At 41.7% G+C, this 15,737-nt stretch overlaps 1 protein-coding gene across 1 annotated transcript in view; it reads right to left on the minus strand.

Annotated features, from left to right (window-relative positions):
* The window catches only part of SLC1A1 (solute carrier family 1 member 1), a 76,004-nt gene that overhangs the window by 18,738 nt on the left and 41,529 nt on the right, over nt 1-15,737 (minus strand). The window contains exons 3-5 of the mRNA XM_012812845.2: nt 3,050-3,142; nt 1,289-1,403; nt 42-84 (exon numbers count right to left, since the gene is read on the minus strand). Of these exons, the coding sequence (XP_012668299.2) occupies nt 42-84; nt 1,289-1,403; nt 3,050-3,142 (251 nt within the window). The remainder of the gene's footprint in view (nt 1-41; nt 85-1,288; nt 1,404-3,049; nt 3,143-15,737) is intronic.

Consider the following 15,737-nt stretch of genomic DNA (forward strand, 5'->3'; position numbering starts at 1 on the left):
GAAGAGGGTAGCAACTTACAGGTAAAAGTCATTAAAATTACCTGCTGAAAACAAGCTTGGACAAGGTTCTCAGGGAACATATTCCTGTTGGAGACATGAAAACCAGTATTATATCAGTACAAAAAAAAAAGGTAGTTTTTATCATAATAACTTTAGTGGAAATTAGTATAATGTAGACTGAGTGAGTACTCTGGTTCCTTTTCTGGCCTTTCCTTTGCATAATACTTCCTTTTCTTAAGATTTCTTTTCTCCCGTTGAGCTTCAAATGCAGAAGGCTCTCCTAGTGAATTGTCACTTAAATGATTCACTGAGTAACTGACATGCCTGCTATTCCTGGTGAAAGGATTTGGCAGGTGAACACCCATAGTCAAAAGGCTATTTATTCTTTAGTATTCTGCATATTTCTGTTTTCATCAGTGAGAATGTGTGCATACTGCAAATTCATTGTCTTTGTTCTCAATTTTTTTTATGCCAGTTGCAAATATCAGAATTATGGAATTAAATATAATGAAATGACTATGAAAAGGAATATATGGTTTCTATAAAAACTAAGCTGAATGCCTGGAAACTCAATAAAGGCAAATGACTAAACTTTTTATGGTTAAATTAGGCATGGGAAGACAATTGAAATGAAAAGATTTTGTTTTTTGGCATTTGGCTTTCTTGGCAATTTCTAAGGGTTTTGCTGCTCTCATCTATGGAAATTTAATCTGGGAATTGCAAATGATGCATTTGTAAGGGCTGCATATGCAACAGAAACCATATGAAATTACAAACCGACAAACTCTAAGACAAGATCTTGGCCCTATCTCAAAAAATCAGTGAATAAATGCATTTAAGTTTTAAGTGGAAACAAAATATGTAATATGTATCTTATATCTTTTTTATGAGTCTCTGGTTTAATTGCTATTTTTATTGATTGACACACAGGGTGGACATAAAGTTCCTGTGTAATTTAAATTAGTTTACTAATTTACTGCTTCAGATAGAGAGTTTTCTCCTGGGCAATTAAAAGATGCATTTCCCTAAGTGCACTTTGGAGCTGACCACTCAACCCGGCCAAGGTATACTTTCTGCATCTCAGTTTCTTCCATTCCCTCTGGGAACTACGACCCGTAAATTAGGACTGGCTATGTAGTTTGCTGGGTCCAGAGTGAAATGACAATTCACAATTCAAACCTTATTAAAAATCTCCAGACAGCAACAGCAGAGCATTAAACCACTCATGGGCCCTTGTGCCCCTACACAGGTCCCTCGCCCACACAGCCACATGCTGGCTGACACTCACCTGATGAGGTCTAACATGGCATCTACAGTGCTGACTTCAGGTGTGCTGCCAGTCCTATCAATTTCAGTCACCTTCTGGGTGACACCGGGCTTGATACTCATCACCAGCACAATTCCTGTGACCAAGAACAGCACCCACAGAGCATTAGGAAGCTTCCAGGGCGCCTGGCATACCAGGCACCTGGTGTGTCCTTCTTAGGACTAGCAGACATGGTGGTACCAGGCAGCACCCTGATGAGGACTCTGAGGTCCAGCCAAATGCCACTGGGACCTTAGCAGCTCCATTAATTACTTTTCCATTTAAGTGAATAAGCAGAAAAAACTCCTCCCCTCCTTTTTTTAATTGAAGAGGCTGCACCCTAGAATTGCTTCTGGAAACACCTGCTGAAAAGAATATTCTTTTTCTTTTCGTTTCTTTTTTTTAGCTATGAGATCAGCCTAGGCAGGTGTAAGGGTGCAGATGATTCATTTTCCAGCCCTGGAACTCATTCAGTATCTTTCCGTAAATTCTGCCCACAGATTCTGGTTATTCTCTTGAGGATCATACAGAACCAGCCTTCCTTCCATACCACAGGCCTTTGAATATCTGGAAAGTTATCCTGTGGAAAATATGATGTTCAGGGGTGGAGTGAGGACAAATAGATGGGAGTTACGGGGAGATGGTTCATCTTGACATAAGGAAGACTGTCTACATGGTAGAGGATCTGAATGTGCTGCTGTGGCCTTTGGAGTAATGAGCTCCTGTCACTTGAGTATCCAAGTAGAGGTGGGAGGTCATTTGACTGGAGGGGAGTGAGGCAGAAGAGGCTTCTTATGCTCTTCATTGCTCCCAGCCCCAGAGGAGGTCATGCTAATCCGAGGGTTAGGGCTGTGGGATGCTGAATGGGCCAGTTTTGCTAGTGGGGCAGGAAGAACACCGTGAGTGGGCATGGTCCACTCTTTCCTTTTGGGGCTGCAGTCGGGATGTACATCAGCTAATAAGAAAGCAGCACCTTGCTTTCTCACTGCTATTTTTTCTTTATGTCTGTCTCGCTCAAGAACCTCATGAGAAGATGGGTCTTTGGTTTAGGGCAGAGTTCAGCCCCTCCTGCGTCCCCTGGCCCAACACCACTAAAACCTCACCATAATCATCCACCATTCTTATCAGTTTTAAAGCAGAGTTGCAAGGGTCATGCTGACTACAACATCTGAGTACATTCCCTTCCTTTCTTCCCACAATGGGCGTCCTTCTTGAAAACCCACACTAGATTACACAAGATAGACCAAGCATTCTACACAAAACCATGCCAAAGGACAAAAGCTGCTATTCCCTTATTAGAACTTCCTCCCTCTTACAAGTGGGATTTACACTTGGCAAGATTTTGTTCACCACCAGCTCTTGGTACTATGCTAAATGCCATCTTTCAGTAATTATTGTATAACTATACTCAACTCCATTATTATAGACTAATTATCCAGTTTAAGAATTATATAAGCTCTTGGTTTCACTTCCTTTTATCTGGTGATTCTGACAAGGCATAGAACTGTCACCCTTGAGTGACACTTGAGACTTTAATAGGCAGTACCATGGCTTAAATTCCGTCAGCATTACGTTTTCTTCACTTAGAAGGTGCTATGTAGATTTCAAAAGAAAAAGCCTGATGGTGGTGTGAGAATAGTAGTTTCTGATTTTTAAAAAATATCTGCATTTATTAAAGCCCAACTACTTTTTGAATGAAAATTGCAATTACATAGAGGAATAGGATTCAGAAATACATGTTACCTAGAATTACAGCAATGGCTGTGGTACAAAAATAATACACGACAGCACGCAGACCGATTTTTCCAGATACATTGGAATCCAGTGCAGCAACACCTGAAGGGAAGAAGTCAGATTACATTAATTTTAATAAGCAGATTTCCAGGTCTGGTGATTCTATCCTCAAAGTGTGAAATAAAGCCGCTGAAAGCTATTCTCTCCATCTACTAGGCCCATCTCTCAAAGTTGGTTTGAGTAAGAGTCAATGAGAAAAAGAAGCACTCAAAAACTCCACAAAAAGAATTAAGAGCCGGGAGCCCAGTAAGGAGCCAACTCCCCACCATGTCAGCCTACTCTGCGGGGCCTTTGGCTCTCCTTGGGGGTGGTCGTGAACAGTCACAAGAAGCCCATTCTTGCACATGCATTAAGAACTTCACTAAGACTTGGACATTATTATATCATTGGGCGTCCCAGTGATAGGAAAATTTATCTTCAAGAACCAAGATAGTTCTTTTCTCACATAATGAAAATCATCTGACTCATGTAACCTTTTCTGTCAGAAAGTTTTCATAGTCAACTGAAAAGAAATATTTATGCATGCTCTAAAAAATTGTATGTAGTCACTATTATCTGAAAAAAGAGAAAAACATAAAGATGAAAACAAAAATCACTTTCTCTCACCTACCATAGCTAATATTCTGTTGAATTTTCTTCCATTATTTTTTTTGCAATTTTTTATAAACACAGATGAGAGAATTTTGTAGATTTTAACCCTCTCTTTTATTAATATTCTATTATAAGCACTTTTCCTTATCATTACAGACTGTGAGGATAATTGTAATGGCTACATATTCCTGTCACGTGGCTGGGCATTAATGTATTTAATCATCCACTTATTGCTGGATCTTTAGATTGTCTCAAGGCCAAATTCAATAATAAATGTCACAGTAATGTCATTATCCATCCATGCTAGCATATTTCCTTCCTCTTTTCATGATTTTCAAATTGCTTCTACGTGAACAACCTTACAGTGTGTGGCTTCTTTTGTGGGACAAGTTAAAATCTCTGATAAAGGAAGAATATAAATAAACACTCTCTTAAGGCCCAGGCAATTTCAGACTTATGGTCACATACATCTAGTTTCAAATGGTCTTTGGCTACCAATAAAATGACTGAGTGTTGCCTGGACATGAAAAGTTGTCTTAGCAGTGATTTTTCAACCAGTGTGCCAAGAGTTTTTTTTGTTTTTTTGGTTTTTTTTGCAGTTTTGGCCACGCTTAGGTTTGAACCCACCACCTCCAGTCTATGGGGCCAGTGCCCTACTCCTTTGAGCCACGGGCGCCAAGCAAGAAAAATTTTAAAGATCAATTAAAATTGCTTTTGAAAGAAGTTCAAAGCACAGTAAGTATATTCTTCTTTTCACTATTTTTTGATCAACATAATTTAAGTGTGCTATGGAAGTTTAACTGTAGGTTCAAGTGTGCTGTGAGATAAAAATGGTTAAAAAACACTGGTTGTCTGGAATGCCGAGGACAGCTGTATTCAAGAAGGTAGGCATGCATCCTTCCTTGCTAAAATCTCCTGCTTTCCATTAAAGCTGCTCCTACAAAGGGAGTGAATGCTGCTCTCTAACTGGACTTCTAAATGGGAGGGGGGCAAGCTGTCATTTGGAGGTTTCAGGCATTACCCTGCCTTATTTCCAAAATGAAGGCCACATGTTGATTCAAATAATAATGATTGTCGCAGAAAAAGATTTTGTTATCTTCACTATGTGTGAGTTGTCCCATAACTGTTCACAAAGCCTAAAGCACAGGCTAGTAGGAAAAAAGGAAGAAGAGGCTATTGCAAGGCAAGCCCAAGGGAAAGCTGGTAAACCTGCGGCCATCAGCAGGCACAGGTAGCCTTTATATTCTCTTCTCACACCATAAAAGGCCAGTCCATTTTCTTTTAAGTGACTGGGGGATTATACTTCTCACATATAATTGTACATATTTGATGTGTAGGAAAACTCTATGAGGAAGCTATCACCTTTATGACAAACAGAACAAGTCAATTTTCACTCTAAACACACCATTGCTGCGGCTGTTGATTGCTCCTTTGAGAGTCTGTCTTTGCGATCTCTGACCTCTGTGGCAACCACCACAGGATGTTGTTAAGGGCCATTCACCGACCTCTGGGACATGCACGTACAATTGCCATATGGTGGGCATATTGCAGCACTCACATCCCAGAATAACCTTGAAGAGAGATTCGCTATTCTTTCTTTGGGGAAAATTCAGTTTGGTGCAGTGAGACTCTCTTTTCCTGACAGCACGGCAATTAAAACTAACAATTATGCAAGAAACAATGGCAGCAGCAACAAAAATATCAACAAGAATCAAAGGCTAAAATTCAGAAGCAAATGAACTATTTCCTGTTCACTTTAGGTCTCTTAAAGAGCAAACCATAATGCAAATATATAAGTTTGCAAAGTGCATTGTATGATTATAGAATGTTCCCATTTCATTCTAAAGCTCAGTACATTATTTTGATAAAACAGCTATAATTCTTTACAATAATGGTAGGTTAAAAATCAACTAGGAAATCACCACATTAACAGACATGAAGTAACTTGTTACAAGGACTTATAACCCTCATCTAATACAGGATTTATTTTCAGGTGTATTTTTCCTATCCAATTTAAGTAGATTTTAGGCTCCTGACGTGCTCACAAGGGACAAGAGTTACAGGGTGGCTACAGAAATGTTCTAAGGTATGGGTCGGGTGCCCTCTCAGGATTTCTTCCAGCTGTGAAACCAATTAAATGTATGTAATTGTTTCCAGCGTATGTTAATATGTCTTAATTTCTCTTAATGTTTTGGCCACAGTCTGGTGCTCCAGGGCTCAGGTGGCAATAAAAGGCTTCATAACAATGAGATGTGCGGTGGAAATGTCTTAAACAAATACATCCCCTGCAGTCGGCCTGCTCCTCTGCTGCAGCACAGCAACTATCTCAGAGTCACTTTAAGGAAGGCTTTTATTTCCCTTTTGTCTAATCCACCTTTGTCCTACAGTGTTCCTGAGTATCTTGGAAATTTACTCCACCACTAATCATATTTCGCTACACTCTATGGTTTCCCCTCTACCTCTCTCATTGACCAAGGGCAGAGCTAGTCCCCAAATCCAGGCAGAGAAACAGCCTAATCTTTAAAAACCTCTATTACAGGAACATTACAAAAGGCTATGAAGTGTCTGTCCGTTAGTGTAAACACCCTACCTGCCAATTACATCCATAATGATGATGGTGACAATTATAATAAAAATGATAACGATGATCATAGACACTGTATTGAGCCATGACTGCATGTTAATGCCTTATCCTTAATTCTCACTATAACCCCAGGAGGCAGGCATTATTATCCCCATTTTACAGCGGAGAAAGCTGTAGCTCCTGAGGACTAAGCCGCATACCACGATTATAATGCTGGTAAGATGCATGGTGGAACTGTGATTCCCCCTGCTGACCCCACAGGCCACACTCTTAACCACTATTCCCTGCTGGGTCTGTCCAAGAGCTGCAGCATTCTAGACCAGCACCACCCCATGGAGCTTCCTGGTGGTGGACAGGTTCTGCATCTGTGCTGTCCTACACAGTAGCCACATGCTACATATGGCTAGTGAGCACTTGAAACATGGCCAGTGTCACTGAGGAACTGAGTTTTAATGTTATTTAATTTTAATTAATCTCAATTTAAATAGATACAGGCAGCTAATGGCTTGATAGTAAACAGTGTAATCTCTGGATTCTACCAGAGTGTTTAACATTTATTAAGTGCTACTTCATGAAAGTAGCAATGAAAATAATTTTGTGGCCGGGGGTCTCCACAACATGAGGAACTGTATGAAAGGGTCGCGGCATTGGGAAGGTTGAGAACCACTGTCCTAAGCCTTTTAAACATTTTTTCCCTAATTGCCACTGCAACATTTTAAGACCACAAACTGAATATCTCTTTATATACTAGATGAGTAAATGTGGTTTTTGTGGTGTTTTTTGTTTGTTTCTTTTTCATAAGAAGAGTAGAATTCTCTCCCCGACTCCAAACAAAAAGGTATTTTGCTCCCTGGAGGCCATACTATCCAGGCACCTGTCTGAGGACGGCACCTCTCCATCCTCCATAACCTCACGTTGGGATTTTATGTTCAATAACCACCTGAGTTTCTTGCTCTCACGCCATCGTTGGAGGCTGGTGAATTCTAGAGGATCCCCTCTAGTCCACTTTCTCCTGGGAGCTGGAAGCTGTCCTGTGAGAGGTCACAAGTGAGAGGAAACTGTGCATTCATATATTACTGAGCAGGTGTGACAGGGTCTGCACAGAAATCAATACTGTTTAAAAACATCTCTAGTAATTGGACAGTAATGTTATTTCTGTTGAATGTAATAATAAAAAATAGGGCCAGTATTTTATAGGTCTCTTTTTTGCATCATTTCTCTAGTACTTCATTTTTTTTTTCCTTAAGAGACCAGCCAGAGTACAGTCACAAGTGCATCCCTCTCAGCAGTCCTGCCTCAGCCCCCAGTCAGCTGGGCCTATGGGCACATACTAACATTTTGGGCTTAGTAATTCTCTTTCATTCTTATTTTAAAAAGTTATTAATCTGTGACAGATTAGAAATTTTAACCACTGGAGCACTTTAAAACAACCTGTCTTGTGAAGGCCTGGAGCAGGAAACAGGTACTGTGGGGTTTCAAAGGACCCTGAAGTGTCGCAGATTGAGATGACCAGGAGGGACTTGGTGGAATAGATGGCACCCAAATTGGGCAGAAAAAGATAAGCAGGATTCCAGTCACCAGTGAGCCCAGGATTGTCCTTTAGGACCAGGGACAGTTTGGGGCTAGGATATGGCCTACAAACAGGAATAAAATCCAAGGTCATGCTTGGAAGATATGGGCACCTGCTACAGTTAGCTCTTTATTTTAGAAAAAACCATTTGCTTTTTTCACCTCAGGAGAAGGCTCTGACAAGCCGGGGTGTTGGCTTCCAGCCAAGGAAGTAATCATCTGAACTTTTTATAAAAACACTACAAAGGAAGCTGTTGCTTGGCTAAACAATAGCATGTCTTAAAAATAAACATCCAAGGGCAAAAGACTCCTCCTAGAACTCTCTGATGAAGCTCCCACCCACTGAGAACAACATTTTCCTGCCAACCTCCCTCTACCTTGCTGCTTCGGTATCAAAATTCAATCCCTTATTGGAAGTTCTTTTGGGTTTGGCATTGATGGTGCTTCACCATTGAGAGTGGACACAACATTCAACAAACTCACCATTGCCTGGGAGTTAAAACCCCCAGTGGGGCAAATCCTGTCTCTGTCATCAGCAGAAAGGCCATTTGCACAGAGAGAAAGAAGCATGTGGGCTTTGGCGGGACAGATTGGGCTCCAATCTGAGGCTCAGTTTCCCTATCTGTAACATGCAGGGTTTTAATGCCTATTCTCCTTCAGGGGAGCAAAGAGAACAAGCTCAGCTTGCAGAGCTGTTGCGGGGATGAGAAATAACGTCTATAGTGTGCCCTGCACAATGCCTGCAACTTCACTGTGCTCAGGCCTCCATCATTACTGAAGGGATGATAAACAGCCTGTGCTTCAGTGAGCAATGGAAGGCCCTCAACAGGCACTCACTTATTCTTTTCCTCCCTCCCTCCCTCCTTCATTACCTGGTCACTAAAGAGATCTTTTACAAACACAAATGAGGCCATTTTACCTTCTGGGATAACCCTCTATTGACGCTGAAGATAAAACAGAAAACCCTTACCCCAGCAAATAAGACCTGCAGGAGCCACCTGCCTGCCTTCCAGCCCCACCCTGTGCTCCCCTCCCCACCGTGAGCCTTCAGACTTCTGTGGAGCACATCATGCTCCTCCCACTTCATGGCCTTTCCACAGGCTCTTCGTCAGCCTACACTGCACTTCCCCTCTGTTCATGGGCTTTTAAGTCTTTCCTGAGTCCTTCCCTGAGCATCCAGGTTATGCCAGGCTGCCCAGATTTTCTCGCTGGGCATCCTGTATATATCATGTCTCACGGTTTTATCATGGGTTAATTACTTAATGTCGGTCTTTCTCCCTAGACTATAAGCTCTGTGATGGCAGGACATCTTGTTCACCAATGTCAATGCAGTGCCCAGCACAGGGGAGACACTCAATAAGTGTGTTGATTGAATGAGTAACACTGATATTAATGTACAGTCACCTGCACCCCAGATCTGGCCCCGTGGAAGCAGAAGGTTTGAGAATAGAACTCATCACTGCCAGGTGCTGCTCTTATAATCTGCATGATCTTGGAAAAGTGGCTTAATCTGTCTTCAACCTCCTGTATTTCCTTATCTCTAAAGATGGAATTTAGGCCTCACCTACTTTACTACTTCAAAGTTATTATAACAATTTAATAAACATGTTCACAGCTTATTTTTTATGTTTCTTTTTTTTGAGACAGGGTCTCTCTCTGTCACCCAGGCTAGAGTATACTGGTGTCATCAAAGCTCGTTGCAACCTCAAACTCCTGGGCTCAAACAATCCTCTTGCCTCCTGATGGGACTATAGGTGTGCGCTACCACACCTGGCTAATTTTTTCTATTTTTAGTAGAAATGGGGTCTTGCTCTTGCTCAGGTTGGTCTTAAATTCCTGAGCTTAAGCAATCCTTCTGTCTCAGCCTTCCAGAGTGTTATGGATTACAGGCGTGAGCCACCACATCCAGCCCACAATTTTTAAACTACAAAATGTTTCTTTTATTCCCCAGGGGAAAAAAGGCTGGGTAGGCTCTCACTTTGTTAGGCCAGGACACAGGGAAATCTCTGTAGCCCGGCTTAGTAACCCATGGATGTTAGAAAGGGAAGCAGAGGAGAGCATGCAGAATATACTTCTGTGTAGGTATATGATATCTATTTTTCTTAGAGACATTAATACCCAGAACTCCCTTAAAATAGGTCACATGTCTGTGCTAGACTATTCTGTGACATTGACAAAATACACTTGTCCTGGAGCAGGAGTGACTAAAGGTCCTTTTGCAGCTCTGTTAATTGGTCCACATTTGCTGTTCCAAACAGGCATCAAGAAGCAGTGGGCTGGTGTCCTGGCTCCTCAGCAGACCAGGAACATTTTTTAAATATCACTGAGCCTTGTGGTATTTGTAGTTGGGACCAATTTTTCAGAAGATTCTATAAGCTTTTTTAGGAGGCTTATTCTGCAATAAAAGCATTAAACAGACCCCAGAGGATCTGAGGAACTCAACTGTTCTCTTCCAAAGTCTGTAAGAATGTTTTAGTATCAGTGGCCAGCTTATGGCTCAGTGAGACTTTCCTGGTTTTCTGCCACAACCTAAAAATTACCGAGTGGTCTCTTTGCTTCTCCTTGTCCTATAAATACGGTAGCTCAGGCTTCAGGGTAGAAGCTTCTTATATGCTGGTGAACTTCACAAACTAGGGGCACAGCAAGTTGTTCTGTACCTTCATTTCGAGAACGAATACAGTTGAATCATATGCAGCTAGCTCTATTTGAATACTGGCTCTGTGGCTTCTGATGCCAATTCAGGGACTTTCTAGAAACTTCTGAAAGTATCAGACAAAAAAATAGTAAAAAATAAATTATATAGCACTGTAATGACATTATGACTCAGTGCTATTACTATCCCTATTTTACAGCTAAGGATTGCTGTAATTTGCTTCCCATGCCCACAGGCTCAAGTCCAGTCCCCTGCCTGAAGCACATGAAGCCAACAGGGCCACATGCTCACTCAGTCCGTCCCATTCCTCCTCCTCAGGTTTCCAGCATTCCAGTCAGCATCACACTGTCCTTCTAAGATGCTAGGCCTTCTGCTATTTTCTTTATGCTAGAAAAAGTATCCTTTCCCTTTCACTCGATTTCCCTCCTTCCTTTAAAACATCCCCTCCCAAAGTCTTCCCCACTGCCCTCAGACCCATAAAGCACTTGTCGCACAGCATGTCATGTACTCTTTCTTGATGGGATGGGGCTTAATTTTTTATCTTGTGTGCCTGGCACTGCCTGGCTCATTGAAGATGGAATGAATGGACGAAGGGGTTCCCAAGTCTAGGCATTCAGCACTCGGGAGGGTCCTTAGGATCCCTGCATGGTTTCTCTCTCTCCCTTAAAGAAACAAAACCAGGTTATCCTGCACCTGAGCAGAGCTGTGAACTAGTCTAGTACCATTTTAGGCAGAAAGTAGGCTCAGGTGTGGTTGATTCTCTGGGTGTCATTGTCTCGGGGAGAGTCTGAAGCAGAGCGTATTTGCCTCCTGTCACTTTTCATTCTACTGCTTGAAAGTGGCACGTGCAATACAGGAACTCTACTCCTTATACAAGATGAGCTTTCATCCTTGAAGGACAGGCATTGTAGAAATCAAAATATTATAATACATTCTTTGGCTTCAATAGCTGTGATCTAACTCAACATAAACTTCCTGGTGATCCTAGGGAAATGTTTAATTCATGTGAGCAAAACTGCTTAGGCCATTTCATTTTCCTTGTTCCCAAACAAGGCTTGGAAAGAGAGAGGAGGCACTTAAAATGCAGGAAGAGCCCACTGGTTCCCGATGTTGCAAATGAGGCGAGAAGTTCATGTTCAGAGTAGTGGTCTTTTTTTTTTTTTTTTTTTTTTGAGACAGAGCCTAAAGCTGTCCCCCTGGGTAGAGTGCTGTGGCATTACAGCTCACATTAAATGCTCTTAGCCACTGATGTTTGTTTATGGGCAGTGGCTTTTATTTAATAGCAAAGTAGTAGAAGGAAGTAATGTGGGCATCTTCAAGCCTTACATCTTCTTGCCATTAGGGGGACTCCTGGACCCAGCTATGAGAAGACGGTGTGGGTGGCAGGACCTTACCCTCTTGGAGGTGGTTTTCTATTAGTCTGTTTTCATGCACTTGGGGTTAACAGACATTAGTTGAACTGAACCCTGTCTCAGGGAGGCACATAGCATGGTTATTTCCATCAGAGGATGTGGGATCATTTCCAGGTACACAGCTGCCTATGAGTAAATGAATACATAGCCTTAAAAAATACCTTCCCCAGCCCAAATGATCCCAGTGTGTCATCGCCTGTAAAGCCTAAATTTAATAATAAAGGTCTCCAAAAACTTTGAGTGACTTCATTTTATTCCACCCCTTCTCCAGTCTTCAGTCTCTTCGGAGCGTTTATAATTCATTGCGTGGTATGACCACTTATTTTGTCACCTGGATTCAATCTCAACTAGATTGTTATCTGGAGCGTCAGAGGCCAGTCTCATCTTTCATCTGTGGCAGGGGTCAGCTGCTGGCTGGTCTCCTGCTTTGGTAAATAAAGCTTTTTGGCACAGACTCACTCCCAATCATTTACATATGGTCTGTGGCTGTCTTCCCATGGGTAGTTGGGCAGAAACCACATGGCCTGCAAACCCTGAAATCTTCACCATCTGACCCTTTATAGAAAACTCGTGTTGATGCCGGCTCACATATGATTCTACATTTGGGTGTTGTTTAATAAATACTGTTTATAACTAAGCTTTTAGAAGCTTTAATTTTTTTTTTTCTTTCTTGGCTGGAAAGTAGTGAAAATCCTCTGCTCTTATGGTTGAGGTCAAGCCCTAAAATTTGTGAAATCCTTATGTAATAATCATTTAAAAGCCTGGAGCAATTTTTTTTTTTTAATCTTTGAAGGGTAAAGTTCTAAATTTATCTTTGGAGAAGATCCCCCCCCCGCCCCCGCAATTGGAAATCCAATCACCCAACCAGTGCTCTTGAGGAAACAAAAGTCATTGATAAACCGAGTAAATGTTTTGTATAGACGTCTCCTGTTTGATAATGGGACTTTGTTTAGGAAGCAGAATTCGTATGAAGACTCACACTTAGTGGCCAGAGGGTGGGGGCTGGGGAGAAAAAAGAGGGAGTTTTCTTCCTGGCTTGGTATAAACTTGGAATGCGCTGGTGCTGTTTCTTGAAGAGCTGTGTGTGCTCTTGTCTGAGCAGGTATTTGTAGGAGATTCAGGGCTGAGGTGTCACAGGAATGGTTAGGAACAAGCTTCTCCTTACTCTGGGGGAACAAATGTGCACAGGACTTGGCATGTACTTGGCCCAGGCCAAGTTGGACAGAATTCAAGTTCTATAAGCTGAGAGGGTGCCCAGAAGGTGCCAGGGTATGGATTCTACTTAAGTCTTGTTATAGGGTCCAGAGGGCAAGACCTCCCCTATTGCTGTGAGGAGTTTCTCTGATATGGATATTCCACAACAGCAAGCATACCGGGAAGATGTCACTCCCAGTCAGGACAGGAAGGCCTGTCTGATAGTAAAACATTTCCTTCTTAAAATATGGTGTCAGGTTCTAGGCTTTGGGGTGCAGCAGCGCTTGGAACACCTTCATGTGGAGAGGGAAGTTGGCCGCAGCCTCCTGAAGACAGGTTGGCAGCTAGGCAGAGGATAGCCCTGCTAAGAGACCCTGGAAGCCGCTTCAGGGAGCAGCTAGATGTCACCATCTGTTTTTTGTTATTCCTATACCTTCAGCAAGACTTTATTCCAAGTAACAGTCTGGTTTCAGCCACACTATGGGGAATTAAACTCTTAGGACGGAGGAGGAAAGTAAGGGAGCTCCTTAGGTCAAAACAGGTGGGAGCAGCTGCAGGAGACACCAGGGACACAGCTGTGCCTAGTGAAGTGCTCTGGCTGGGGTGGAGGTGTCAGAAAGGCTGGAGTGAAAGAGCCAGGACCTCTTCCTGAGCCTGGCTAAGAGCATCCAGGAAGGATGCTCAGAGCACCTCTGGGAGGCACTGTGAGTGCTGTTTGGTTCCTGTGCTGGTCATAGGGGCTGTAGTCAGCATAACTTGGGCATTAAGGAAAATGTGACCTGAATTTAAACTTGCTGGCTGGTGAGACCCAAATCAGGATTATTGTAGAGCTATAATTCTTAGGTGTGTTCATATTTCCTCTGCAATTCCTCTGGTGGTTTGACATCAATACAGTGCACAAACCTAAATGTTACCAGGTCCCACACAGATATTCCTGGGCATGGCAGGAGTATGTTCTTCAGGATGTAAATCATATGTAGGAGTCTATCTGTTATGCCCACCATCTGTCTCTGAAAAGGTTATACCAACTGTGTGGTTTTCCTCTTATTTTTCCCCTGTTTTAAAGCTAAATTTGAGACATGTCTTTCATCCCTGTATAATTCCATATACATTTTAAAAAGTGACATTTTCTAATACAACTATGTGCCATTATCACCTTTAAAAAATTATCAACAAATTTCTCTAATTACTATGACTTAACCTCACATAAAAAAGAATTCTTCCTTTTATTTAAAAAAAATAGCTAGAAAGTTTTTTTGTCTTTCTTTTTTTTTTTAGACAGAGTCTATGTCTCCCTCCGTAGAGTGCCATGGCATCACAGCTCACAGCAACCTCAAACTCCAGGGCTTAAGCAATTTTCTTGCCTCAGCTTCCCAAGCAGCTGGGACTACAGGCACCTGCCACAATGCCCAGCCATTTTGTTGTTGTTGTTGTTGCAGTTGTCATTGTTCTTTAGCAGGCCTGGGTCATGTTCAAACCAGCCAGCTTTGGAGTATATGGCCAGCACCCTACCCACTGAGCTACAGAAAGTATTTTTATGTCACTAGAGGCTTGGATGGCAGATGTTTTTTCTATCTGTTAATTTGGCAGGAGAGTTTCCTTTAGGCAGGAGCACAGATTATTAATCTTGGGTCTCAATTTAGCTGTTTTTCTTTTTTTTTTTTTTTGCCTCTAAATTATGTATTCTTAGGGGACTCATTCAACGCCCCCCAGCTTCCCACATCCTCCTTTGGCCTAGTAAATGCATAAGTTAAGCTATTGGCCTGCTGGACTTATGAAGACTTTTGCAATGTGAGACAACCCTTCTTGTGTATTTTCTTTGACCACCTTCTGGGTGGGGAGGCTGAAGACCACTGCAGGGCTTGTGGAGAGGAGCCACATACCAGGGGAAAGTTGGCACTGAGCTAGTGGGAGCAGCGAGCAGAGATGGGAGACGGGGAGCAGAGAAACTACCAGAGGCAAAGTTGGAAAATCACAGAACAGAGTCTACTGCCATCTCTTTCACAAAATAACACAAATGTAAACACATAAAACAAAAATAACATATAAATGTAAAGATTTAATCACCACCCAGACTGAATCACTATTAACTTTTTTGTTTTGATACCAACTATTAAAAATGGATATATAAACAAATGGATTTAAACAAAACTTGGATTGTACATAATATCTTGATATATATTTTATTTTCCCACTTTACACTGTATTAGGACTATTTCCATGTTATTAAATATGTTTCCAAAACAATATTTTTTATAGTTGCATAGTATTCTAATTTATGGGTATACCATCATTCAGACCACTTATATTTTATTACCATTATTAAAAATGATACCATTAATATCCTTGTACCTAAATGTTAGAACATACCTCTCATTCTATCTTTATGATAAATTCTGAGAAGTAGCATTAGTAGGTGGAAGGATCAGAACATGTTCCAATTGTCCTCCAGAAAACTAGTTCCAAATTTATATGGTAACTGAAAATGTATAAATGAACTCATTTCCCCACAACAGTGCCAATATTAGTATTGCTATTTTTTCCCTTTAATCTGACAATTTAAAGCATGTATATGGCATCATTCCCTGCCCCCCCCCCCACCTCACTTGGTTCATGTCTCTTGAATCTCTGTAT

Source organism: Otolemur garnettii, unplaced genomic scaffold (assembly GCF_000181295.1).
Source record: "Otolemur garnettii isolate 467f Iridium unplaced genomic scaffold, OtoGar3 scaffold00006, whole genome shotgun sequence".
NCBI lineage: Eukaryota > Metazoa > Chordata > Mammalia > Primates > Galagidae > Otolemur > Otolemur garnettii.